The 27,100-nt window shown below is 38.9% G+C and overlaps 6 protein-coding genes across 9 annotated transcripts in view; 1 reads left to right on the top strand and 5 right to left on the bottom strand.

Moving 5' to 3' along the window:
• LOC104436824 overlaps positions 1-14,469 on the top strand; it is a 28,965-nt gene extending 14,496 nt beyond the window's left edge. Inside the window, exon 13 of one of the 4 annotated variants that reach the window (XM_039306335.1) lies at positions 14,296-14,469. Coding sequence is in view for 2 of the 4 variants with exons in the window: in XM_039306340.1 (XP_039162274.1) it covers positions 3,112-3,261 (150 nt within the window). In the remaining 2 variants the exon portion in view is untranslated. Of the gene's footprint in view, positions 1-3,111; positions 3,369-9,018; positions 9,045-14,295 lie in introns of those variants that run through there. The other 3 variants (XM_039306337.1, XM_039306340.1, XM_039306356.1) reach the window with 3 other exon arrangements.
• On the bottom strand, positions 4,398-5,645 carry LOC104437305 (major strawberry allergen Fra a 1.08). Its single transcript, XM_039306373.1, has 2 exons — positions 5,395-5,645; positions 4,398-4,917 (listed from the first exon to the last, which is right to left on the bottom strand). The coding sequence occupies exons 1-2, from the start codon at positions 5,543-5,545 to the stop codon at positions 4,541-4,543; spliced, it is 528 nt and encodes a 175-aa protein (XP_039162307.1). The 5' UTR covers positions 5,546-5,645; the 3' UTR covers positions 4,398-4,540.
• On the bottom strand, positions 10,002-11,251 carry LOC104436798 (major strawberry allergen Fra a 1.08-like). Its single transcript, XM_010049662.3, has 2 exons — positions 11,006-11,251; positions 10,002-10,508 (listed from the first exon to the last, which is right to left on the bottom strand). The coding sequence occupies exons 1-2, from the start codon at positions 11,154-11,156 to the stop codon at positions 10,126-10,128; spliced, it is 534 nt and encodes a 177-aa protein (XP_010047964.2). The 5' UTR covers positions 11,157-11,251; the 3' UTR covers positions 10,002-10,125.
• A 1,168-nt stretch (positions 14,470-15,637) lies between the features above and the next one.
• On the bottom strand, positions 15,638-16,533 carry LOC104438237 (major pollen allergen Car b 1). The gene is made up of 2 exons (XM_010051371.3): positions 16,341-16,533; positions 15,638-15,858 (listed from the first exon to the last, which is right to left on the bottom strand). Exons 1-2 carry the CDS (start codon positions 16,489-16,491, stop codon positions 15,638-15,640), a joined length of 372 nt encoding a protein of 123 aa, XP_010049673.2. The 5' UTR covers positions 16,492-16,533.
• A 4,594-nt stretch (positions 16,534-21,127) lies between these two features.
• LOC104438326 (major strawberry allergen Fra a 1.08) lies at positions 21,128-21,969 on the bottom strand. The gene is made up of 2 exons (XM_010051476.3): positions 21,738-21,969; positions 21,128-21,648 (listed from the first exon to the last, which is right to left on the bottom strand). The coding sequence occupies exons 1-2, from the start codon at positions 21,919-21,921 to the stop codon at positions 21,350-21,352; spliced, it is 483 nt and encodes a 160-aa protein (XP_010049778.2). The 5' UTR covers positions 21,922-21,969; the 3' UTR covers positions 21,128-21,349.
• A 2,302-nt stretch (positions 21,970-24,271) lies between these two features.
• LOC104438411 (major allergen Pru av 1) lies at positions 24,272-25,076 on the bottom strand. Its single transcript, XM_010051590.2, has 2 exons — positions 24,893-25,076; positions 24,272-24,567 (listed from the first exon to the last, which is right to left on the bottom strand). Exons 1-2 carry the CDS (start codon positions 25,074-25,076, stop codon positions 24,272-24,274), a joined length of 480 nt encoding a protein of 159 aa, XP_010049892.2.
• Between the last annotated feature and the right edge of the window lie 2,024 nt (positions 25,077-27,100).

Raw genomic sequence — 27,100 nt, 5'->3', positions numbered from 1 at the left:
ATTTCATATTTTTGAATGGTTTGCCATGTGTGTGTGTGTTGATTCGTGAACTTGATTTATGAAATGGATTCTGAAATGGTGTGGAAAATGTATTGTGATTTATAAAATGGATTTTGAAATGGTTTGAGAAACGCGTTGTAGAATTATTTTGTTTGATGAACAGAGTCGAGAAAGATTATATGTTTGGTTTGTGAAATCGTTTTGTGATATTGATTCTAAATTAGCTTGTGAATTGTGAAGGATGCTATTGTGAATTTGTGTTGGTGCTCAATATCGTGATGAGCTCAATGAGAGACTTGTAGGTATACATACTAGTTAGGATATCCTTGTGGGTCAGCCACCAACGATATAAGTGGAAATCTTGCCAAGGGGGAGCGTGGTCGTATTATCATGGGGCATTATGTATGACCATGGTAGATATTTTAGTAGGAATTTGGCCAATGGATGGATTATTGACATGCGTGATCATGATAGAATATATTGTTGACACGTGTTTTGTTGAGATTGATTAATGGACTTGACCTTGATATTTATAAGAATAATATTGATTTAATGAATCTTTTTTTATATGTATATAATTATGTTAAAGCAATAGAATTCATTTCTATCTTATATGTTTATTATATTCTAGAATTGAGATAAATGAATTTTGATATTATTTTGTAAAGTGCATAGTGGGTACTCGATCTACTTAGAAGATATATGCACTACTCACTAGGCCGTGGTGACTCATTCCATTTATCTTTCGTGTTTTTTAGGTCCTCGGTTAGTGGCCATTAGAGTGAGAGCGTTATTACGAAGATTTTTAGGAGTTTGCTTTTTGGTGGTTAGAGGCTACATTATTCGGGTGGAAGGACAGTCGATTCATCCCATTTCCTGCTATGATTTGAGATGTGATATGTTGGTTCTTCAAGTTTAGAATCAGTGTGGTCAAGTGTCTTTTCTATTCGAATTGATGACTATCTCATCATAAAGTTATTCCACAAGTTTGAACTTAGAACCCACAAAATTGGACCCCCAAATCTGGGTTAGGATAATTTCTACGTTTTGTGTATATAATGTTTTAGGCAGAAAGACCTTTCAAGTACTATAACTTGGCACAAAGGGACACTTAAGTGCCATAACTTACGAAAGGTACACTTAAGTGCCACATTTGAAGAAAAATGGATCACTTAAGTGCCACTCCGGCTAAAATCCAACTAAAACGCCGACGTGGCATTTTTCCGGCGAAGCGAGTACAAAACAACGCTGTTTTGCACGCTAACATAATAAAAAATAATATAAAAAGTAATTAAATTAATTTTAAAATTAAATTTAGTTAAAATATTTAAAAAAAGAAAGAAAAGGGGTGCTTCCTCGCCGTCACCAAGAAGGGCCGGTAACGAAGGAGGGGGGTCGATCGGGGTCGCCGGCCCCGGCCCAAGGGTGGGCGACCCCAGCCAACTAGTGGCGAGGGCTCGTGAGCTCTCGCCCCAGATCGAGGCGAGGATTGCAGCCCTCGCCTAGATCTGGCAAAGGACGACGACCCTCACCCGGCCAGGCCAAGGGCCGCCGCCCGTCGGGGTGACCCCTAGCGAGCGACGGCCTTTAGCCTCGCCGGGCGAGGGCCGCCGACCCTCGTTGGATCTAAGCGAGGGCTGCGACCCTCGCCACTCACCACGGATCCGGTGAGGGTCGGTGGCCCGCCCGACCGGGCCAAGGGCTGTCATTGGGTGAGGGCCGCTAACCCTTGCCGGATCTAGGCGAGGGCCGCAACCCTAGCCCGATGCGAGACGAGGGCTCGCGAGCCCTCGTCGCCGATCACCGTCATCCGGCCCCGGCCAAGGCCCTACGACCCTAGCCAACCCTCCCTCCTCCTTCGCCGGCCCTTCCCGACAACGGTAGGAGGCGATAGCTGAGCCCTCACCACCCCCCAATTTTTTTTAATTTTTTAATTTTAAAATCATTATTTTTTTAATATTTGAACTAAATTTAATTTTAAAATTATTACTTTTTAATATTTTAACGAAATTTAATTTTTAATTTAATTTAATAATTTTTATATTATTTTTTACCATGTCAGCCCAAAATGATGCCGTTTTTGTATTATTTGACTACATCAAAGATGCAAAACGGCGTCGTTTTACTCGCTTTACCGGAAAAATGCCACGTATGCAATTTGGTTGGATTGACACTCAAGTGATTCATTTTGTTACGATTTTGGCATTTAAGTGTACCTTTCATAAGTTATGACACTTACGTGTCTCTTTTTGCCAAGTTATGACACTCCAAGGGTCCTTTTGCCCAATGTTTCATATATACTTCTATTGAAAGCTAAAACCAATGTAAGCGTCAAGTGTAATTGGGGCAGGGTTGTTCAATACATTTCTTGTGATGTTCAATATGATGAAACTATTTCCGAATCCACACGCCTTTAAGTTAGAAACCCTAAAGTGGCTATCGAAGAACCCAGTTGCAGAATAGGAAAAAGCGTGTTGGGAGATCCAAACCGATTAGCTTGAGTTAGTGGAAGTGATAAGTGCGTTAACAGATCAGCAAAGGGCACGCACAGATGCGAATTGGGAGGAAGTCTGTTAGAAATCTAAAAAAAAAAAAAAAATGGTCCATACCATTAAAAAAAAAAAAAAAAAATGGCTGCTGTTGATGCAAACTCGGTTCTTAAATATCTTAAATCGCCTTTATACACGTCGATTTCATTGAATTGTAAAAATGGGTTGTGAGGGAAAGAGTAAGTTATGGCTAGAGTTCTGAAGAGTTTTGTAGTCTCTGGTTCAAGGAAAAATCCTGTCAATCTCTTCTCAAGGTGTAGGTGGCATATGAAAGAATTGCATCGGTTTCTTTTTTGTTTCTTCTAAAATATTTTACTTCTCAGACTCTCCATAGAGCTTCACGCTTTTTACTATTCTTGGGTTATGGTTGCCTGATGGTATGATTTATATAATTATGTTTCCCTTGTAGACTGCAAAAGCTATAGGGGCGGCCATCCAACCATTACTGCAGTCGGTCTGCTGCAACTTGTTGTGGCTTAGGTTTAGACCATTTATATCTCTGCTTCAGATAATTTTTTGAGCTTGACAATCTCTAAATTTGGTAAACGTTGTCTTCCAACAGATTGACAAGGCCACGCATGATCAAACTAGAGATTCTCTTCATGAGCGTCAAGCTGATGAAAGTGACGATGAGGACGAAGACATCGATCATGTCTTTTACAGGGATGAGGATGAATCTGGACAAACTAGCGATGATACAGATGATGACTAGAAGCTCTAAATTTTAAGAGTTAGTCAACCTTGCTGGTGTTAAATTTGATTTGTCGTGTTGCATCTTCATAAACTATGGATTGTTGGGGTAATTAGTGGGCAAAGAATAGGTGAAGGCTATAAGACTATTTTCTCTGATTCCATTTTCAGGTTAAAGTCTTATATTCCACTGCGAGAAGTGAGTTCCATACAGCTTCTTGTAGATAGACTATTTTGATATTTCGACTAAGAACCAGTTAAACATGATCCCCTCGGAGAAATTCATACATATGCTGCCAATCTCGCGCCCTCCACAAATTTTATGATTCCGATTGCATGTGCTGGTCTCAAGCAATCACCCCGACGACAGAGACCACCATAGACTAGCCGTTGTGGTAGTGGTGGTTGCCCTGCAGCGGATTATGGCATCTCTATGTATACTTTTCCTGAAAATTGTTTATTCAGTTATACAATCATATCCTCCGTTTATCAAACACTCTCTAAAACCGTTTATCTGTATCTGCCCTTGTATCCGGTGTGTTCGCATACAAGGAATTTGATACCAAAAATCCGCAGGACTTCTTGTTTGATCTTAATGTATCCCTTTCGACTTTATTTCTTAGCGACTGAATGTGGCGTAAGAGTAGAACATGACATTTTACCCTCGACGAGTTGACAGAGTACATGTCGCATTCTGAGACCCAGAAACTTTAGATGACCATCTCACTGACCTGGGATGCTTTAGATGTGCTCACTTGGATTGCACCGCACTGCAACCTAAAAACCGTTCTGGCATTTTAACATCATATGCTGTATGCTGGATATAATTATCAAAGGTTCTAAATCCAATAATTATGTAAAGCGAAGTCAGCTAAAAGCCAAGAGATCGCTATTGAGACATCTGACAACATTAAAATGATACGATAGTTTCACACAGAAAACATGGAATATGACACATAGAATTCCAAGTTCGTTCGGGTAAGAGAAACAACGAAAAGCAAAGCGAGTTCAAAAGGAGAAGCGAAAATGGTTGCTGTATTTGGTTTTAAATGATTCGTTCGATTTTGCAGGGTTTCAATACGTCCCGATCCATATTAAGCTGTATATGTATCATGAAACTCAAAGTGGGGCACACGCAACTATCTAGACCGAAAGAAAAGAAAGAAAACGGGGGGCCGCACGCTACAATAATCACTCAATTGAGGACCACATCGGACCAAAGTTTATTCGGACAACACTTCATATGGGCTTGCGAACGAAGCAAGTACAGCCAATTTACGAGACATTTCCCAGAACCAACATCACATTCGCCTAAGACACGAGCAGTCCTCTGTCACAGGGTGACATCTCCTTGGCGGAGCGCTTCCTGGAACAGGACTGGGTTTCAGGGACTTCGCCTCCGCATGAGCCTGGATGGCCCTGAACATCACGGACGCCTTGTCTCTCATGGGCCTGATCATCTCCTCCTCCGTGATATCCCCTTGGCCGATGGTGAAGTGCCTGCCCGCGTACTTACAGACCGAGCCACCCTCCAGGGGCAACGCAACGATCTTCACCTCATGGCTGGTTTCCTTGGAGATTCTGCTCTGCTCATCACGATCGACGGTCGAGTGGTTGTAGAGGAAGGGCTCCTGGTCCGGCGCTTTAACCGTGTACCTCACCGTCCTGCGCTGTCTGCCTATAAAAGTAACCAAAGTGACATTCACGCTAATCCGTCATATGAGTTTATTTGTATTGAGGGTTCGAGTTCCTCTCTTTCCATTTCCGTTAATAACTCGTTATTTTATTTATATTTATTTTCAAAACCTTTCCTTGTTTATTTATGTATTTCATATAGTAAAGAAGGATGTATAATAGATAAAATCCTAAGTAAGAGCATTGAAAAATTACGCAAGTAAAAAGAAAGGCCATTTTATTTTTCGTGCCTAGGATTGCATCCTGGATCATTAGATAGGAATCCAAAAATAAGAGAGTACAAACAAAGAGATTGAGAGTAAACAGTACACAATCTCCAATATCTCTTTTTTTCAATATCATGAGCACCAATCTTAGTGTTGTTGATCAGGTCATCTAGGGTCACGCCCAATTGTAATTGTAATGCAATACGATTGATATACGATTTTAATGGTAAGGAACATTTCAATTGACCAAGTACCTTCAATAGAGATCGTCTCCTGAATGTCAGCATTTGTGATGGCTGGAAGGAGGGTGTGGGGGAAGAAGCCCTTGGCTTCGAGAAAAGCCTCGACCAACCTGGCCTTAGGGATCGGGTGTGCGATCTCGGCCTTGTGAGTAACTTCTACCATCGATTGAATCTGAATAGAATTTGCTGAACTGAAAAGGGTATAAAAATCTCAAAAGAAAGAAATAAAGCAATGAAGAGAAGGAGCTTTGAATGGAGGTGAAGTAAAAGGTCGATATTTATAGTGATAAGAAAAGGAATAATGACACAAATGATCTCAGAACTTTGATCAATGCGCAACGTGGTCCTTAAACTTTTGATTTGTTCAATTCGGTCATTGAACTTTTCGTAAATGTTTAATATAGTCCATGAACTATTTGAAAATATTTAGTGTAATCCTTCATTAATTCAAGATCAGAGACACCGTTGAATATTTTCATATAATTCAAGGATTAGTTGAACATGTACCAAAAATCCAATGACCATATTGCACATTAAATTAAAGTTCATGGATCATATATATCATTTTCCAGTATGGACATCAACCTTCCAAAAGTTTCGCCATAGAGTTACTTCCGCTTAATTGCATGTAGTAGAAAAGCAAATTATTTATTTTCCTTGAAAGCATCTCTCCTCCCATAAAAAGTTGAACCCCTCAAAACCCAATAAATTACCCACACGACAAATGATTAACTTTAGGATTGAATTTAATTTAATTATCTCCTTTGTTTTGCTAAAACAGCATAAAGCTTATGCGATCCCATTTTTTTTTTTAATTTTGAGTTTTAACTTTGTCTTCATGGACTCCGGAGAGAGGGAGGGAAGCTTTGGCCATTTTCCTTAAAAACATCTCTCCTTTGTTCAGCCTCTAACCCTTTACCAGGAAATGCTGACTGGTCTGCGTGTTATTGTTATCTTGTTCCTAGTTTTATCTGATTATCAAAAGCAAATTAACAACTATAATGGTCCCTTGTTTCTGATCGGGAATTATTCCGAGACAAATCCTTTTCTCCTCGGCCAAAAGATTAATTAATCAGTTGCATGAAATGATTCCATGAGTATATCGCAATGGAAGCATCTTTATGTCAGCTTCCTGAGGTAAGCAAGAGCTTACTCCATGCTTTTCTTGATCAAAGGTTAGCCTATCTCTTGTTTCTTATTCAAGTGCTTTTCTTAGAATAGCAGTTTTGTTTATTCAAGTTTAGAATCACTGTGGTTGAGTGTCTTTTCTATTCGAATCGCTGACCATATCATCAGAAAGTTATTCCACAAGTCTGAGCTCAGAACCACAAAATTGGACCCCACAATCCGGGTTAGAATAAATTTCTATAGTTTCATGAATACATTATTTTCTATGTACTTTTGTTGAATGCTAAAACCAATGTAAGCGATGAGGGTAATTGGGGTTGTGTCATAATATATGCATTTCTCGTAAATGTCTAATACTTGTTGTGATATTAACGTGGAAATGATAGGATCTCACAAATTAAGTCAATGTGAAAAAATTAGAGAAATAAGCGAGGAATAATAGAACATCAGAGATTTACGTGGTTTAGTCCAAGTATCAGTACATACATACACAGAGAGAGCTAGTAGAAAATAATCTATTATAATCAATAATCAGATTTATAATTGCTCACACGCTCGAGTGTTTCTCATACCTTGATTTAAGTTCAAACCCAAAATATTTACAAATAAATACTCAATTAGATGAAAACTCACGGCACGAAATTACTGTGTATTCATGTCGGTGCGGCCAAGAGGCAACTCCTTCGTGCGTCCAAGAAGTCCTCTGATCGGCTTCTTGAATCTTCTCTGTGCAGCGTCTATACCACCCACGAAGAACCCCCTGGCGGCTATTTCTCGTGCGGCTCTTTTTCACTCAAGAAAAATCCTTGATTTTCTTTTATTTTATTTCCTTTTGTGCAGCTAAAGGAGTCCCATGAATTACTCCTTTGTTGACCGACCAGTCACAGGATTAGGATTTCAAACTCGAGACATAATTTAACAAATACGATGAAATTATTTCCAAGTTCACATGCTTCTAAGTTAGAAATCTAAAAAAAAATAGCTATTTTTTGCTCATAAATATCTTATGAAGAGCAATCCATGTCTCTGGCTGTCGGGAGCAAGTTGCATTTCCTCCTCCACGCAAAAAGGCCCTCAAGAGGCTGATTCTCTTCCTCCCCCGCCCATCCCCTGCTCGGTACTCTTCCGTTGCTCGTGGTGCCCGTGGACACTCCCGAAACGAGAGGTCGCGAGAGCATAATTTAACAAATACGATGAAATTATTTCCGAGTTCAGACGTCCACTGTACGGACCTAAAGCGGATTTTCTTCCCGTGCTATTTTCTCCGACAGAAAAGAAATCTTCACGACTCAATATGAAAAACTTATCCAAACGGTTCAAATATAGAAAAACTTATCCAAGCACGTCGCATTTAGCAAATGCTCAAACTCAAGACATAATTTAACAAATACGATGAAATTATTTTTCGAGTTCACACACTTCTTAAGTTTGAATTCTCTAAAAATAAAATAAAATAACTAGCGCTGATGCAAACTTTGCTCATAAATATCTTATCTCGCCCTTATACACGTCTAATTCATTGAATCCTAAAAGTGGTATGAGGGAAAGGGGCAATTATGGCTAGAGATGTGAAGAGTTCTGTAATCTCTGGTTTTAGGAAAAATCCTGTCCATCTTTTCTCTAGGTGGAGGTTGCATAAACAATGGCCTGAAAGAATTGCATTGGTTTCTTTTTTGCTTCATCTAAATTATTTTACTTCTCAGACTCTCCATAGAGCTCACATTATTTATTGTTCTTGGGTTATGGTTGCCTGAGGGTATGATTTATATAATTATTGTTTCCTTTGCAGACTGCAAAAGCTAGAGGGACGGCAATTCAATCGTTACTGCAGTTAGTTGGTGGGCTGCAACTTCTTGTTGCTCAGCTTTAGGCCCTTTATGTCTTTGCTTTAGATAATCTTTTGAGTTTGACAGTCTCTAGTTTTGGTAAACGTTGCCTTACAACAGATTGACAAGGCCATGCGTGATCAAACTAGAGATTCTCTTCACAAGCGTCAAGCTGATGAAAGTGACGATGAGGATGAAGACATCGATCCCGTCTTTTACAGGGATGAGGATGAATATGGACAAACTAGCGATGATACTAATGTTGAGTAGAAGCTCTAAATCTTAAGAGGTAGTCATTCTTGCTGGTGTTAAATTTGATTTGCCGCGTTGCATCTTCATAAACTGTGGATTGTTGGGGTAATTAGTGGGTAAAGAACAGGTGAAGTGAAAGACTGTAAGACTTTTTCTCTGATTACATTTTCAGGTTAAAGTCTTATATTTCACCGCGAGAACTGAGTTCCATAAAGCATCTTGTATATAGTCTATTTTGCAGTTTCGATTAAGAACCAGTTAAACGCGAACAGATCTAGTTTATATACGCAATTTACTGGAAGTTCTACTGCTGATCATGATCAAGAGTTCCCATGTGCTAATTCTGGCTTTTAGTTTTCCATGCTCATCGCAAGTAGCCTTTATCCTCTAAACGTCAGTTTGAGTTGGATTTGTTTTTGCTGCTTTGTAGTGTGAAACTTGCTCATGATGGAGATGTTCGCTTGGGCCAACTCACTGGTCAAGTTGCAGCTGCCCCAGGAGAAATTCTGACATATGCTGCCGATTTCGTGCCCTCCACAAATTTTCTGATCCCGACCACGTGTGCTGGTCCCAGGCAATCACCATGACGACAGAGACCACCATAGACTAGCCGTCGTGGTAGTGGTTATTGCCTTACAGTGGATTATGGCATCTCTATTTATACTTTCCTGAAAATTATTTCTTCCATTATTCAATCATATCATCCGTCTATCAGACACTCTATTGATTGTTTATCTCTATCTGTCCTTGTCTCCGGTGTTTTCTCATACAAGGAATATGATATAAAAAATCTGCAGGACTTCTTGTTCGATCTTAAGACTTCATTTCTTAGTGCCCAAATGCAGCATAAGAGTAGAACATGACATTTTACCCTCCACGAGTTGACAGAGTACATGTGACATTCTTTAGATATAATTCCAAAATCTGAGACTCGGAAACTTTAGATGACCATCTTACTGAACTGGGATGCTTTAGATGTCCTCACACCACGTGGCAACCTAAAAACCATTTTAGCATTTTGATATCATCTGCCGTATGCTGGATATGATTATCAAAGGTTCTAAACCCAGTCATTATGTGAAGTGAAGTCAGCTAAAGCCAAGAGGCTGCTTTTGAGACATCTGATAACGTTAAAATGATGCGGCAGTTTTGCACAGAAAAAGTGGAATATGATGATTGAATTCCGAGTTCGTTTGTGTAAGAGAACAAACAACGAAAGGCAAAGGGAGTTCAAAAGGAGAAGCGAAAATGGTTGCTGTATTCGGTTTTAAATTATTCGTTCGATTTTGCAGGGCTTCAATACGTCCCGATCCAAATTAAGCTGTATGTATCATGAAACTCAAAGGGGGGCACACGCAACTATCGAGAGCAAAAGGAAAAAAAAGAAAAAGAAAGAAAACAGGGGCCGCACGCTACGATAATCACTCAATCGAGGACCACATCGGACCAAAGTTTATTCGGACAACACTTCATATGGGCTTGCGAAGGAAGCAAGTAGAGCAATTTTACGAGACATTTCCCAGAACCACCATCATATTCACAAATATCGCCTTGGCGGAGCGATTACAGGATCAGGACTACTGGGCCAATACGCAGTGGGATAATCCAGACTGGGTTTACTGGGTTTCATGGATTTCGCCTCCGGATAATCCAGGATGGCCTTGAACATCACGGACGCCTTCTCTCTCATGGCCCCGATCATCTCCTCCTCGGTGATATCCCCTTGGCCGACGGTGAAGCACCTGCCCGCGTACTTACAGACCGAGCCACCTTCCAGGGGCAACGCAACGATCTTCACCTCATGGCTGGTTTCCTTGGAGATTCTGCCCTGCTCATCACGATCGACGGTCGAGTGGTTGTAGAGGAAGGGCTCCTGGTCCGGCGCTTTAACCGTGTGCCTCACCGTCCTGCGCTGTCTGCCTATAAAAGTAACCAAAGTGACATTTGCGCTAATCCGTTGTATGAGTTTATTCGTACCGAGGGTTCAAATCCCTCTCTTTCCATTTCCCTTAATGACTCGTTATTTTATTTATATTTATTTTCAAAACTTTTCTTTGTTTTTGTTTTTGTTTTTTTTTTTTTGTTTATTTCATATAGTAAATAAGGATGTACAATAGATAAAATCCTAAGTAAGTTCATTGAAAAATTATGCAAGAAAAAAATTGAAAAGCCTTTTTATTTTTCAAGAAAAAGGATTACCTCCTTTTCATTGGATAGGAATCCAAAAATGAAAGAGAGTGTAAACAAAGAGCTTGAAAATAAACATTACACAATCTCCACTTTTTTTTTCAACATCATGAGCACCAATCTTAGTGTTGTTGATCAGGGCATCTAGGGATCACGCCCAATTATAACCGTAATGCAATATGATTGATGTGTGATTTTAATGGTAAGGAACATTTCAATTGATCCAGTACCTTCGACAGAGATCGTCTCCTGGATGTCGGCATTTTTTATGGCTGGTAGGAGGGTGTGGGGGAAGAAGCCCTTGGCTTCGAGAAAAGCCTCGACCAACTTGGCCTTAGGGATCGGGTGCGTGATCTCGGCCTTGAGAGTAACTTCTACCATCGATTGAATCCGAATAGAATTTGCTAAATTGAAAAGGGTGTAAAAATCTCAAAAGAAAGAAAGAAAGCAATGAAGAGAAGGAACTTTGAATTGAGGTGAAGTAAAAGGTCGATATTTATAGTGATAAGAAATGGGATAATGATACAAATGATCCCAAAACTTTGATTCAATGTATAATGTGGTCCCTAAACTTTTAATTTATTCAATGTAGTCCTTGGAGTTTTGATAAATATTTAAAATAGTCCATGAACTATTTGAAAATGTTTAATGTAGTCCTTCATTAATTTAAGATCAGAGACACCGTTGAATATTTTCATATAATTCAGTGGCTAATTAAACATGTACCAAAAGTCCAAAAACCATATTGCACATTGGGTTAAAGTTCATTGATCATTCGTGTCATTTTCTAATACAAACATCAACATTCCAAGAATTCGCCATGGAGTAACTTCCGCTTAATTGCATGTAGTAGAAAAGCAAATTATTTGTTTTCCTTGAAAGCATCTCTCCTCCCATAAAAAGTTGAACCCCTCAAAACCCAATAAATTACCCATACGACAGATGATTAACTTTAGGATTGAATTTAATTTAATTATCTCCCTTCTTTTGCTAAAACAACATAAAGCTTATGCAACCCATTTTTTTTTTTTTAAATTGAGGCAAGCTTTGGTCATTTTCCTTAAAAGCATCTCTCCTTTGTTCAGCCTCTAACCCTTTGCCAGAAAATATTGACTACGTTATTGTCATGATATTATCTTGCTCCTAGTTTTGTCTGGTCATCAAAAGCAAATTGACAACTATGATGGGTCCCTTGTTTCTGATCGGGAATTATCCCAAGACAAATCCCTTCTCCTCGGCCAAAAGATTAATTAACCAGTTGCATGAAATGATTCCATGAGTTTATTGCAATGTAAGCATCTATATGTCAACTTCCTGAGGTAAGCAAGAGCTTACTCCATGCTTTTCTTGATCAAAGGTTAGCCTATCTCTTGTTTCTTATTCAAGTGCTTTTCTTAGAATAGGAGTTTTGTTTATTCAAGTTTAGAATTACTATGGTGGAGTGTCTTTTCTATTCGAATCACTGACCATCTCATCAGAAAGTTATTCCACGAATTTGAACCTAGGATCACAAAATTGGACCCCACAATGTAGGTTAGGATAAATTTCTACATTTTCATGAATACATTATTTTCTATGTACTTCTGTTGAATGCTAAAATCAATGTAAGGGAGGAGGGTAATTGGGGTTGTGTCATAACATATACATTTCTCGTAAATGTCTAATATTGTTGTGATATTAATATGAAGTCAATGCGAAAAAATCAAAGAAATAAGGGAGGAATAATAGATCACTAGAGATTTATATGGTTTGATTCCGAGTATCGATACCTACGTGTATGGAGAAAGCTAGTAGCAAATAATCCACTACAATCGGAAAATCAAATTTACAATCGCTCACACACTCCAGTATTTCCCACCTAAATTTAAGCTCAAATCTAAAATGTTTGCAAATAAATACTCAATTAGACGTAAACTCACGACAAGAAATTACTGTATATTCACGTCCGTGCGGCCGAGAGACAACTCCTTCGTGCGTCCAAGAAGTCCTCTGATCGGCTTCTTGAATCTTCTCTGTGCAGCGTCTATACCACCCACGAAAACCCCCTGGCGGCTATTTCTTGCGCGGCTCTTTTTCACTCAAGAAAAATCCTTAATTTTCTTTTATTTTATTTCCTTTTGTGCAGCTACAAGGAGTCCAATGAATTACTCCTTTGTTGACCGACCAATCACAGGATTAGGATTTGAAGAAGACGTCCACTGTACGGACCTAAAGCGGATTTCCTTTCTTGTGCTATTTTCTTCAACAGAAAAAGATGTCTTCTCCATTAAATATGAATAACTTATCCAAATGGTTAAAATATGAAAAAACTTATCCAAGCAGGTCGTGTTTAGCAAGTCCTTAAACTCGAGATATAATTTAACGAATACGATGAAATTATTTCCGAATGCACACACTTCTAAGTTAGAAATCTAAGAAAGAAAAATGGTTACTGCTGATGCAAACTATGTTCATAAATATCTTATATCGCCCTTATACACGTGGATTTCATTGAATTGTAAAGTAGTACGAGGGAAAGGGGTAATTATGGCTAGAGATCTAAAGAGTTTGTAATCTCTGGTTCTAGGAAAAATCCTGTCCATCTTTTCTCTAGGTGTAGGTTGCATAAACAATGGCCTGAAAATTGCATTGCATTGGTTTCTTTTTTACTTCATCTAAATTATTTTACTTCTTTTGACTCTCCATAGAGCTTCACGTTATTTATTGTTCTTAGGAATAGTTATAGAGCTTTCATTTATTTATTGTTCTTGGGTTATGGTTGCCTGATGGTATGATTTATATAATTATTGTTTCATTTGCAGACTGCAAAAGCTAGAGGGACGGCCATTCAATCGCTACTGCAGTTAGTTGGTCGGCTGCAGCTTGTTGTCGCTCAGGTTTAGTCCCTTTATATCTTTGCTACGGATAATCTTTTGGCTTGAGAGTCTCTAGTTTTGGTAAACGTTGTCTTACAACAGATTGACAAGGCCACGCGTGATCAAACTAGAGATTCTCTTCACCAGTGTCAAGCTGATGAAAGTGATGATGAGGATGAAGACATTGATCACGTCTTTTACGGGGATGAGGTTGAATCTGGACAAACTAGCGATGATACAGATGTTGAGTAGAAGCTCTAAATCTTAAGAGGTAGTCATTCTTGCTGGTGTTGAATTTGACTTGCCGCGTTGAATCTTCATAAACTTTGGATTGTTGGGATAATTAGTGGGTAAAGAACAGGTGAAGTGAAAGACTGTAAGACTTTTTCTTTGATTACATTTTCAGGTTAAAGTATTATGTTCCACCGCGAGAACTGAATTCCAAAAAGCATCTTATATATAGACTATCTTGCTGTTTCGATTAAGAACCAGTTGAACAGGAACAGCTCTAGGTTATATACGCAATTTACTGGAAGTTCTACTGCTGATCATGATAAAGAGTTTCCATGTGCTAATTGTGGCTTTAAATTTTCCATACTCACTGCACGTAGCATTTTTCCTCTAAACATTCAGTTTGAGTTGGATTTGTTTTTGCTGCTTTGTAGTGTGAAACTTGCTCATGATGGAGATGCTCGCTTGGGGCAACTCACTGGTCAAGTTGCAGCTGCCCCTGGAGAAATTCATACGTATGCTGCCAATTTCGTGCCCTCCACAAATTTTCTGATCCCAACCGCGTGTGCTGGTCTCAGGCAATCACCATGACGACAGAGACCACCACAGACTGGCCGTCGTCGTAGTGGTTAGTGGTTATGGCCAGAAGAAGAGATGCCCTTTTCTCACAGCGGATTATGGCATCTCTATTTATACTTTCATGAAAAATGGTTATTCATTTCTTCAATTATTCAATCATATCATCCGTCTATCAGACACTCTATTGACTGTTATCTGTATCTGTCCTTGTATCTGGTGTTTTCTCGTACAAGGAATGTGTTCGATCTTAACGAATGCTTTTCGACTTTTATTTCTTAGCGACCGAATGCCATATAAGAGTAGAACATGACATTTTACCCTCAACGAGTAGACAGAATACATGTCGCATTCTTTAGCTATAATTCCAGAATATGAGACCCGGAAACTTTAGGTGACCATCTCACTGACGTGGGATGCTTTAGATGTCCTCAAACCATTGCACTGGCAACCTAAAAACCGTTTTGGCATTTTGACATCATCTGCTGTATGCTGGATATAATTATCAAAGGTTCTGAACCCAGTCATGATGTAAAGTGAAGTCAGCTAAAGCCAAGAGGTCGCTTTTGAGACATTTGATAACGTTAAAATGATACGCAGTTTTACAAAGAAAAATGGAATATGATGCGATTGAATTCCGAGTTCGTTTGAGTAAGAGAAAAACAACGAAAGGCGAGGAGTTCAAAAGGAGAAGCAAAAATGGTTGCTGTATTTGGTTTTAAATTATTCAGTTTTGCAGGGTTTCAATGTCCCGATCCAAATTAGGCTGTATGTGCATCAAACTCAGAGGGGGCACACGCAACTATCTGAGACCAAAATAAAAAAAAATTTAAAAGAAAGAAAAACCGGGCCGCACGCTAAAATCATTCAATTGAGGACCACATCGGACGAAAGGTTACTCCAAAAACACTTCATCCGGGCTTTGCGAACGAAGCAAGTACAGCAATTTTACAAAACATTTCCCAAAACCATCATATTCGCGAAGAGACAAGACGAACACACTCCCTCGACGACAAGACAAGAACAGTACTCAACTAGCCTGACTCGAACAAACTAGCATTCTCCTGCCTTATGGCGCTGATCATCTCCTCCTCCGTGATATCCCCTTGGCGGAGAACTTACTCAGGACTGCGTCCGGGCACTCCAGATAAGCCTCAATGGCCTCGAACATCACGGACGCCTTCTCTCTCATGGCCCTCATCATCTCCTCCTCGGGGATATCCCTTGGCCGATGGTGAAGTACCTGCCCGCGTACTTACAGACCGAGCCACCCTCCAGGGGCAACGCAGTGATCTTCACCTCATGGCTGATTTCCTTGGAGATTTTGCCCAGCTCATCCCGATCGATGGTCGAGTGGTTGTAGAGGAAGGGCTGCTGGTCCTGTGCTTTAACCGTGTGCCTCACCGTCCTGCGCTGTCTGCCTATAGAAGTAACAAAAGTGACATTCGCGCCGATCCGTCCTATGAGTTTTTCGTACCAAAGGTTCCAATCCCTTTCTTTTTTTCCGTTTCCATTGATGACTTGTTATTTTTATTTATTTTTTTCAAAATCTTCCTTTGTTTTTGTTTTTTTAAATTCATATAATAAATAAGGATGTACAATAAATAAAATTCTAAGTAAGAACATAGAAAAATTATGCAAGTAAAAAAAAAAGGGCCTTTTTTTCTTCATATCTAGGATTACGTTCTAGATCATTAGATAGGAATTAAGATGAAGAAACTTGAGCTTAGTAAACATCACATAATCTCAATATCTGTTTTTTGTTCTTCTTTTTTTTTTCAACATCATGAGCACCGATCTTAGTGTTGTCAATCAGGCCATCTAGGGATCATGCCCATTTATAACTGTAATGCAATTGGATATGCAATTTTAATGGTGAGGAACATTTTAATTGATCAAGTACCTTCGATAAAGATTGCCTCCTGGATGTCAGCATTTGTGATGGCCGGCAGGAGGTTATAGGGGAAGAAGCCACCTGCTCCTAGAAAAGCCTTGACCAACCTGGCCTTAGGGATCGGGTGCGTGATCTCGGCCTTGAGAGTAACTTCCACCATCGATTGAATCCAAATAGAATTTGCTGAAACTGAAAAGGGATAAAAATCTCAAAGAAAGAAAGAAAGCAATGAAAAGAAGGAGCTTCGAATGGAGGCAAAGTACAAAGTTGATATTTATAGTGATAAGAAGGTGGATAATTGCACAAATAATCCATAAACTTTGATTTAATTTGCAATATGATCTACAAATTTTTAATTTACTCAATATGGTCCTTAGAATTTTTTGTATATGTTTAATATAGCCCCTAAACTATATAAAATTGTTCAATCTAGTCTTTCATTAATTTAAGATCATAGACAACATTAAATATTTTATATAATTCAGGATTAATTGAATATATATAAAAATTCAGTTATTAAACAAATCAAAAGTTTAAGCACTTGTATATTAGATTAAAGTTTAGGGATCATTTGTATCATTTTCCTGTACAAACATTGACCCTCCATAAATTTGGCCATAGAGTAACTTCCGCTTAATTGCATTTGGTGGAAAAGCAAATTATTCCCTTGTCTTGAAACCGTCTCTCTCCCATAAAAATTTAAACCCCCCGATGAAAATAAAAAATAAAAATAAAAAAATAAAAAAGCTAAACCCCTCAAAACCCAATAAATTACCCATTCGACAAATGATTAACTTTATGATTGAATTTAATTTAATTATCCTCCTTTTTTGCTAAAACAACATAAAGATTTTCCAACTCAATTTTTCTTTTTTTTTATTTTTTAAATTTTGAGTTTTAACTATCTCTTAATGGACTCTAGAGAGAGGGAGGGAAGCTTTGGCCATTTTCCTTAAAAGCATCTCTCCTTTGTTCAGCCTCTAACCCTTTGGCCCTCTCCATGCGTGACTGGTCTGCATGTTATTGTTGTGATATTATCTTGTTCCTAGTTTTGTCTGATTATCAAAAGCAAATTGACAACTAAGATGGGTCCTTTTTTCTAATCGGGAATGATCCCAAGACAAATCCTTTTCTCCTCGGCCAAAAGGTTAATTAACCAGTTGCATGAAATGATTCCATGAGTATGTTGCAATGTAAGCATCTATATAAATCAGCTTCCTGAGGTAAGCAAGAGCTTACTCCATGCTTTTCTTGATCAAAGGTTAGCCTATCTCTTGTTTCTTTTTCAAGTGTTTTTTTCAAAATAGGTGTTTTATTTATTCAAGTTTAGAATCAGTGTGGTTGAGTGTCTTTTCTATTCGAATTGGTGACTATCTCATCATAAAGTTATTCGGGACTTGAGCAATTCTTTAAATGGCTCAATGGACTCTTTATGGGGAAGAACCCCTCAAGGTTTGGACTCTCTGAGGGTTTGGACTTCCCATTGTAATCCCTTGTCTTCCCTCCTATCCAGGAAGAAATAGATAGGATGAGAATCGGGGGGCTTGTCGGTGGTGAAGCTAAACACCACGTCAGTTCTTCGAAGCTAGCTACCACCTAGGAAGCATTGATACTATCTGAAAACCTTTGTGTCATGTCGGCCACTCCAACATATGTTTGACACTCTCGACACTTTTCGACACTTTCCAATACTCAATTAACAGGTTTCAGAAAATTTGATATTTAGTCAACTCTTGACGCTCTCCAATACTCGAGTTCGAAATTCCAACACACAACTTTAGAATTCTGATAGGTGATTTTGACACGCACTGAGTCAATTTTATTTATTTTTAATAAAGAAGGAGTCTAAATGTAAATATGTAAAAAAAAAAAAAAAAAGGTGGAAGAAGAAAAACCTCATCTTTCTTCTCTTCTAACTTTCACTTAATGTGATACATAAGTCACCCCTCAATTTTTTTTTCTCTTTTCTTCTAACATGCAAGACCGAGAATGTGGATTCCTTTTTTTTTCCCTCCAAGTTATATGGATTGTTAGAATGGAGTTAAATTTATCAAATTAAAACAATAAATAATATTAACAAATGTTAAATTAATATTTTTAGTGAAATTCATGCTAGCCTCTTTTTTTATATAATTTATTTATTTAGTTGTGAATTTAAATCAAATTAATTTGATTAAATAATTATAAAAATGACAATTTATTAGGTATATATAAAAATATACTTTTAATATACAACATGTCTTAATGTGTTGGAGTTCTCTATTTTTTGAGAAATAACGTGGAGGCGTATCGTGTTGTGTCGTGTCGTGTCGTGTTGTGTCACGTGTCAATGTCAATGCTACTTAGGCCACCGCAGGTTAGGAGAGTATAGTAGTTCTCTATACCTAGGTGAGACATGGTTGCTTCAAAACTATTGCTGGGCAAGTAAAAGCTTACTCAAGTCTTTCAACCGACTACTTAGAATAGGAGTTCTGTTTATTTGAGTTTAGAATCAAAGTGGTCAAATATCTTTTCTATTCAAATTGGTGACTATCTCATCATAAAGTTATTTCACAAGTCTAAACTTAGAAACACAAAATTGGACCCCACAATCTGGGTTAGGATAAAGTTCTATAGTTTCATGTATACATTATATTCTATATGCTTTAGTTGAATGCTAAAACCAATGTAAGTGATGAGGGTAATTCGGGCTGGGTTGTTATATACATTTCTCATAAATGTCTAATACGATGAAACTATTTCCGAATTCACAGGCTTCTAAGTTAGAAATCTATTTAAAAAAATGAAAAAAAAAAAAGGCTGCTGCTAATGCAAACTCTATTCATAAATATCTTAAACCGCCTTTACATCTGTCGATTTCATTGAATTGTAAAAGTGGTATGAGGGAAAGGGGTAATTATGGCTAGAGCTCTGGAGAATTCTGTAATCTCTGGTTCTAGGAAAAATCTTGTCTATCTTTTCTCTAGGTCTAGGTTGCATCAACAATGATATGAAAGAATTGCATTAGTTTCTTTTTTTGCTTCATCTAAATTATTTTGGTTCTCGGACTCTCCGTAGAGCTTCACGTTATTTACTGTTCTCGGGTTATGGTTGATGGTATGATTTATATAATTATCGTATCCCTTGTAGACTGTAGAAGCTAGAGGGACAGCCATCCAACCCCATGACTACATTTAGCTGGTCAGCTGCAGCTTGTTGTCGCTCAGGTTTAGGCCCTTTATATCTTTGCTTCAGATAATCTTTTGAGCTTGACAGTCTATAATTTTGGTAAACGTTGTCTTCCAACAGATTGACAAGGCCACACATGATCAAACTAGAGATTCTCTTTACGAGGGTCAGGCTGATGAAAGTGATGATGAGAATGAACACATCGATCACGTCTTTTATAGGGATGAGGATGAATCCGGACAAACTAAGGATGATACAGATGAGTAGAAGCTCTAAATCGTAGGAGGTAGCTGTTCTTGTTGGGGCGAGATTTGATTCGTCTTGTTGCATCTTCATAAATTTCGGATTGTTGGGGTAATTAGGGGGGCTAAGAATAGGTGAAGTGAAGTTTTATATTCCACCGCGAGAAAGTGAGTTCCATAAAGCATCTTGTATACGGACTATTTTGCTGTTTCAAATAAGAACCACTTGTTCTAGGTTATATACGCAATTTACTGGAAATTTTGCTGCTGATCGTGATCAAGAGTTTCCATGGACTCATTACAGGTAGCTTTGTTCCTCTAGACATCAATTTTAGTGGGGTGCTTTTGCCGCTTTGTAGCATGAAACTTGCTCAAGATGGAGATGCTCGCTTGGGACAAGCCACTGGTCAAGTTGCAGCTGCCCCAGGAGAAATTCATACGCATGCTTGCCAGTCTCGTGCCCTACAAAATTTTATGATCCCGACCACGTATGCTGGTCTCAGGCAATCACCATGACGACAGAGACCACCCAGCCTCGGCGTTGCACTAGTGGTTGTCGCCCTATGGTGGATTACATCTCTGTATATGTACTTCTCCGGAAAATTGTTTCTTTAATTAGACAATCACATCCTCCATCTATCAAACGTTCGACTGGACAGTATATCTGTATCTGTACTTGTATCCAGTGTTTACTCGACCAAAGAATATGATATAAAAAATCTGCAGGACTTCTTGCCTAATCTTAATATATCCTTATTGACTTTATTTCTTAGCGACCAAATGCAGCATAAGAGAAGAACATTACATATTACCCTCGATAAATTGACAGAGTGCATGTCACATTCTTTAGCTATAATTCCAGAAATCTGAGATCTGGAAACTTTAGATGACCATCTTCCCTAAAAGCCATTTTGGCATTTTGACATCATCTGCTGTATACTTAATTATAATTATCAAAGGTTCTAAACCTAGTTATTATGTGAAGTGAACTTAGCTAAAGCCAAGAGGTCGCTTTTGAGACATTTGACAACATTAAAATGATATGGTTTTATACAGAAAACATGAGAAATGACGATCGAATTCCAAGTTCCCAAATGGTAACTCGTCTGTTCAGGTAAAACAAACAACGAAAGTTGATACGTTCAAAAGGGAGACACGAGAATGGCTGCTGTATTCAATTTTCAATTTTTGCAGTGTTCTCGGTTGATCATATTTTCGATTTTGCAGAGTTTCTCTACATCTCAATCCAAATCGAGTTCAAATCACTGGATACTATAAGTTGTTGGTCTGCATGTAGTGTCGATATGATCGCAAATAAAAAAAGAGATGCAGTTGCTCATTTCTGTTTATCTGACGTTCCAATTGTCCAAGCTCCACAAGTTAAATCCGATTTCGAAGAACTTGGTTTTCATGACTCTGGCGAGCTCTAAATGCTGCAGATCAAAATTTGGTCGCTCAAAATCACTAGACAAAAGTAAAGAAGATATGGTAGCTCTTCTTGAGAGCAAGAGCTTTTGTATGACACTCAACAAATTCTTATGTGTAAACCTAAATCATGGCAAAGAATTACAAACAATATTCTTAACGAGGAGGGCGTCGGAACATGTCCTAGGCGTAGGCCTGTGGGTTCTCTAGGAGGTAAGACTCCACGACCTTGAATATGGCCATGGCCTTCTCCTTCCCAGCCTTGATCTCCTCTTCTTCAACTTGAAATGCCTCCTTGGTGTTGTACTTGCTGGTCATCTTGCACACTGACCCTCCGTCACTGGCGGCATCAAACTTGACCTCATAATCAATCGACTCGAGCTTGTCGCCCAGTGCCTCACCCTCAATCATCGTGTACCTACAAACGAAGTTCTCCTTGTCGAGCTCATTGATCCGGTGCCTCACATACTTGAAATGACTAGCTGCGTTTGTTACCGAATGAGAAATAAATTCACTGAACTCATCACTAGAGAGAGGATCCAAAAGAATGGTGTATGCTGAGTCTACGTACCTTCGGTGAAGTTAACTTGCTCGATGCTCCCGGCTCCTCCATCGCCTTGCACGAGCTCCACGCTCTTTATGAACTGAGGAAGGAGCTTTGGGATCAGGGCATTCGCCTCGATGATCAAGGCATTGAACATGCGAGCCGCAGCAATCGGGCATGTGAGCTCTTGTGTGATGCTGGTTGCCCCCATGGCTATTAGCAAAGCGATGAGAAAGAAATAACCTCAAAGAAGTGATATGCTTCTGAGTCCTGTCGATGCCTCCTATTTATGGTTAGAATTATGTGAATAGGTAGGCTTAGTTTGGCAAGAGTCACGTTTGAGGAAAATAGAATGGTCAAGGATTTGCAGCCTAAAGGAATGTAAAAGAGTAAATAAGTTGGTCTCTTTTGTTCTTTTGGTCATGAAAATGGTTTCGGTCCATTTCAGATTCAAGTTGAAATGTCAAAGATGATGTTCAGAAAGATGAACACAAGAGAGAGCACGTTCTCATGTTCACATGGGCGGCCATCCCTTTGAATTGATTGTTATGGAGTTTGATCTAATAACGATTTGGTCGGACTACTACGTGACTTGCCGAATAGATATTACAAGGAAATACCCTTATTTGGAGAAAAGTGTATTAATTGAATGTTGTTTGATATGGAGTAAATGAGAATCCTTGATTGATTAGTAATATCACGTCAGCATGTCATACTATATTAACATCATATAATTTGTATTTCTTCTTAAGCAATGCCCTAATGTCACAGTAGATTTGTTCAAATGCATCGAGCAAGGCCGTTCAATTGGGTTAAGTGTTAAATTATGTCTCGAGTTTGAGTTTATATACAATACCCGATTCGTACATAATATTTACATGCTGAAATAAGAAACGTGTGCGCGGAGCATTTGATGAAAAATGGCCTAGGATAGGAGCCGAAAGAATTCAGCCCTAGATATGAGCCTCTGCACGTTGGAAATGGAGGCCACGAATGCGTGTGTTGATTTTTGTGGCCCCTCGCACTTGTCAGCATGATTTCTGAAGAGTTGATCGTCCAAGTTTCTTCTACGTCATTAAATGCATGCACATGGCCATGTGCATGCATGCTCGCAGAAAAGAGTTGGTCAACACTTGCTGCTTCAGAAGCCTATCACGTAGGCGCCGAATTCACCCTCTCTTCTTGGTCATTTTGTGGGCTTCTCTTGTTTTTATTAATAAAGAAAGAGGGGAGGCAGAAGTTCTACGTGTGTCAGTGCATGCTGGTCATCCGCTCACATGCTCTCATTAATTGCACGGAGGCACATGCTTTGAAGATCGGCGCCGTTTTGACAATTCTGGAGCACAATATTATTTTGTTTCCTTCCCTTCAACCGATAAAGGGTGAAGACGTCTGAAGCTTGAGACAGAGCGAAAATATAGAGCTCGGCAGAGAGAGCGAAAGGAAAAGAGCTCGAGAGACCGAGAGCAAGAGACGTGAGCTCAGAGAGATTTGTGTGGAGTCAAGTTCAGTGAATTGTTTTTATTAAATATTGTGGGTATCGGGTATAAGGTAGGACTGAGAAACACTTGAGTGTATGTATGATTGTAATCCTATAATTTTTCGATTTATAGTGGATTGATTTGCTAGCTCTCCCCGTAAACGTAGGTTTCGACATTCGGACCGAATCACGTAAATTTTGTGTTCTTTTCTTTTATTATTCCTCGTTTTATTTCGATCAATTTTTATAGCTCCCGATATAATTGTAAAATTACGATCCGCTTCCGCTACGACACCGATTACAACATTAAGGTTGATTCAAACTTCACTAACACCGGCGTTTTGACTGGGTCAAAATTGGGTCGGCCAAAGGGTGTCTAAGGATCAGCTTATCGTCTACGTTGGGGGGAGGTGGGGCCGCCTGCTTTTCCGTTATATTTTGCTTCTCTTCTTCTTCTTCTTCTTCTTTTTGGTTTTTGGTATTATTATCGTTGAATCATTTGATCTCTAACCCAATGTCCCCATCAAGAGATATGATAGGATTAGCTTAAATAGAATTTCAAATAGCCCAAGTGTTGTAATAAGATAAGTCCAAACCCTAGACACATTCAACTATGTTTTTCAATAGCTTTTTTGATATATTATAAGAATGTACTTTTCCTTAACATTCTTACATATTGTGGTTTATGAAAGATTGTGCCACATTAATAGCTTTAGATGTTAGTCCAAATTCGAAATATCGGGCCAAAGTGTGCTCTTTTATTGGTCATTTGGCATTTCATTTGTAACTTATGAATTCTCTCCTTGTAAAAAAAAGTACTAAAATTAGAGAATTTCATTCTACAAGCTTTGTATAAACACGTAGCATAGTTTACCAAATTCCACAAAACCACTGAACCAGAGTCCTGTCACACCTTTTATTCTCTTATTCTCAGCAAAGACAAGAACAACAACACTCACCAGCCTAACATGCTTAGCTCCAAACAGAGAGACTCAAACTCTTCGTGTCTCCTTTTTAGTTCAGCACAACCAGACATATTTAACACATTACATAAACAATAAAAGATAGCGATGAGATCGGCTCAATAGGCATCAGGGTTTGCCACGAGATAATCCTCGATGGCCTTGACCATCGCGGACGCCTTCTCTTTCCCGGCGTTGATCTCCTCCTCGGTGATGTCCACCTCGCGAACGGTGAAATAATTGCTCGTGCTCTTCAACAATGAGCCTCCCTCGGGCAACGCGGTGATCTTCACCTCATAGCTGATCTTCTCAAAGGTGGTGCCCAGCACTTCGCCCTCGATGATTGAGTAGCAGTAGGTGAAGTTCTCCTTGTCCAGGGCCTCGACCTTGTGCTTCGCTGTCTTGTACTGACTGCCTATTAGTGTAACAAAAAGTCACATTCACATTTAGAACTCGCAAGTTTCAATATCACAAGCACCGATCTTCATGGTGTCGATCAAGCCATTTAGGAATTAACCCAATTGTTCCGACCGCAATCCAATATGATTGACTTAGACATAGCCTGACTTTGCCAGATCAAAATTGAGTCACATAATCACTTGTGTAAAGTTAAATGGTTAGAAACATCTTAAGTAATCAAGTCATATCTCTATCATTTTCAATGTTCATTATAGTGTTCCATAAGGTTGAATCCGCCTTGATTCAGAGCAATCATAAGTTCCTAATACGGATGGACTAACCTTCACCAAAAGTCATCAACTTGATGGTCCCGGGACCTCCATCGCCCTCGAGGACTTCAATGCTCTTGACAGCTTGTGGGAGGACCTTGGGGAGGAGGTTATCGGCGTCGAGGATAGCAGCCTTGAACATCTTGGCCAGGGGAATGGGGGACGTGAGCTCTAAGTTGAAAGTGATGACACCCATGATTGGATCCTAACAGAGTTGCTGAAACTGAGAAGGCAGCGATGATCTGGAAAGACTTGAGTAGTAGTGATGAAGTTGGTCTCTGGGACTTGGGAGTGAAGAGAAGAGGCTGAATTGAAGTTGACATATATAGAGAGAGGGAGACTGAGTGTGAAGGGTTCTGATCATTGCATATTTTCTTCTTACTAAGATGCATTATATTTTGCAGAAAATAAATAATTTAGACAATATTTTCCTAAAAATAATAACTAAATTTATATAGTGTTTCTGAGCATAAGTTATTTGGTTTGTGTGCTGCATGTTCTAAATTGATCTAAATTGCTAAATTTAATGGGCTCACTAGAATTAAAAGTCTAGATTCCCTTTAATATAAGTACGACATTACCTCATTTTCAAGTTTTCGTCAGAATTGTGTTGTATGTACTAAGTTAATCTAAATCACTAAATTTGATGGGTTCACGTGGGATCCATACAAAATTCACTGGAATTAAAAGTTCAATTTTGCTTACTATAAATACAGTGCTCTTTCCTCAAATTGTATAGTATGTACTAAATTGATCTAAATTGCTAAATTCAATGGGTTCAAGTGGGACCCATATGGAACTCACTAGAATTAAAAGTCCAGATATTGCTTAATATGAATAAGTCCTTAGCTCATTTCCGAGTCTTCATCAAAAGTGTGTTGTATGTCCTAAATTGATCTAAATCGCTAAATCTAACAAGTTCACGTGGGATCCATTTGGAACTCACTCGAATTAAAAGTCTAGATTCTCCTTGATGTAAATACAATGCTATGTCATTTCTAAGTTTTCGTCAAAATTGTATTGTATATACTAAGTTAATCTAAATTGCTAAATTTGATGGGTTCATGTGGGATCCATAGGAAACTCACTAAAATTAAAAGTTCAGATCATCTTGATTAAAATACAGTGCTCTTTCATCAAAATTACGCCGTATGTACTAAATTAACCCAAATCGCTAAATCTGATGGGTTCATGGGGGACCTATATGGAACTCGCTGGAATTAAAAGTCTAGATTTTCCTTAGAAAAAATAAGACCCTAACTCATGTCCGAGTCTTTGTCAAAAGTGTGTTGTATTTCCTAAATTGATCTAAATCGCCAAATCTGATGGGTTCACATAGGATCCATATTGAATTCACTGGAATTAAAAGTCCAAATTCCACTTAATATAAATATGACGCTAGCTCATTTCCATTTATTCATCAAAATTGTGCTATATGTACTAAGTTAATTTAAATCGCTAAATTTGATAGGTTTATGTGGAACCCATATGAACCTCCCTAAGATAAAACATCCAAAATCGATTAAATATATACCACGTCAACTCATTTCTGAGTCTCCATCAAGTGCCTTTTTCTCATCTCTTTCAAGCTTCCGATCGCGTGCCATTCCGTCACATATGAGTCGCGAATGATTTTCCACGCCAAAGTCTTTGTTAAATCTCGAGACTTAAAAATACGAATGTGAAGTAACAATTGCGTGTCAAATGCAGAAAATTCTTATGTGAAAGAGTTGACCGTCCCTTCTTGAGTCAACTGTTCTCTTCCTTGATATGCTTTTCTGATCTGGCCTCAGACACAGATGTCAGATGGTCAAAGGGGCGCATTCATATTCATAATCTCGCAGCAGTTTCAACTCTGTAAAAGAATGCCGAGATCTTTACAAGATGTTTGACGAGCGTCTTTGATGACAGCATGCAGCATATCTACCGCTTCAAAACATAGTTACGGTTCAGTCTCGATTGTTATTTTTCTTGAAAGAGACACGAGAATGAAGACGTAAACCATGGTGGGAGATAGATCGAGCCAACGTGCAGCAACGACTCAACTGTAAGCATCAGGGTTTTTGCAAGAGATGGGCTTCAATGGCTTTCAACATTCCCATGGCCTTCTCTTTGCTGGCCTTGTTCTCCTCCCGTCCATGGCGAAGTACTTGCTCGTGCTCTTGCCCCCACCTCGGTCTTGATCTCATTCGAGATCTTCTCTAGCGCATCGCCCTCAAC

This window comes from Eucalyptus grandis, chromosome 1 (assembly GCF_016545825.1).
Source record: "Eucalyptus grandis isolate ANBG69807.140 chromosome 1, ASM1654582v1, whole genome shotgun sequence".
Taxonomy (NCBI): Eukaryota; Viridiplantae; Streptophyta; class Magnoliopsida; order Myrtales; family Myrtaceae; genus Eucalyptus; species Eucalyptus grandis.
This window is presented reverse-complemented; position numbering and strand designations above follow the sequence as displayed.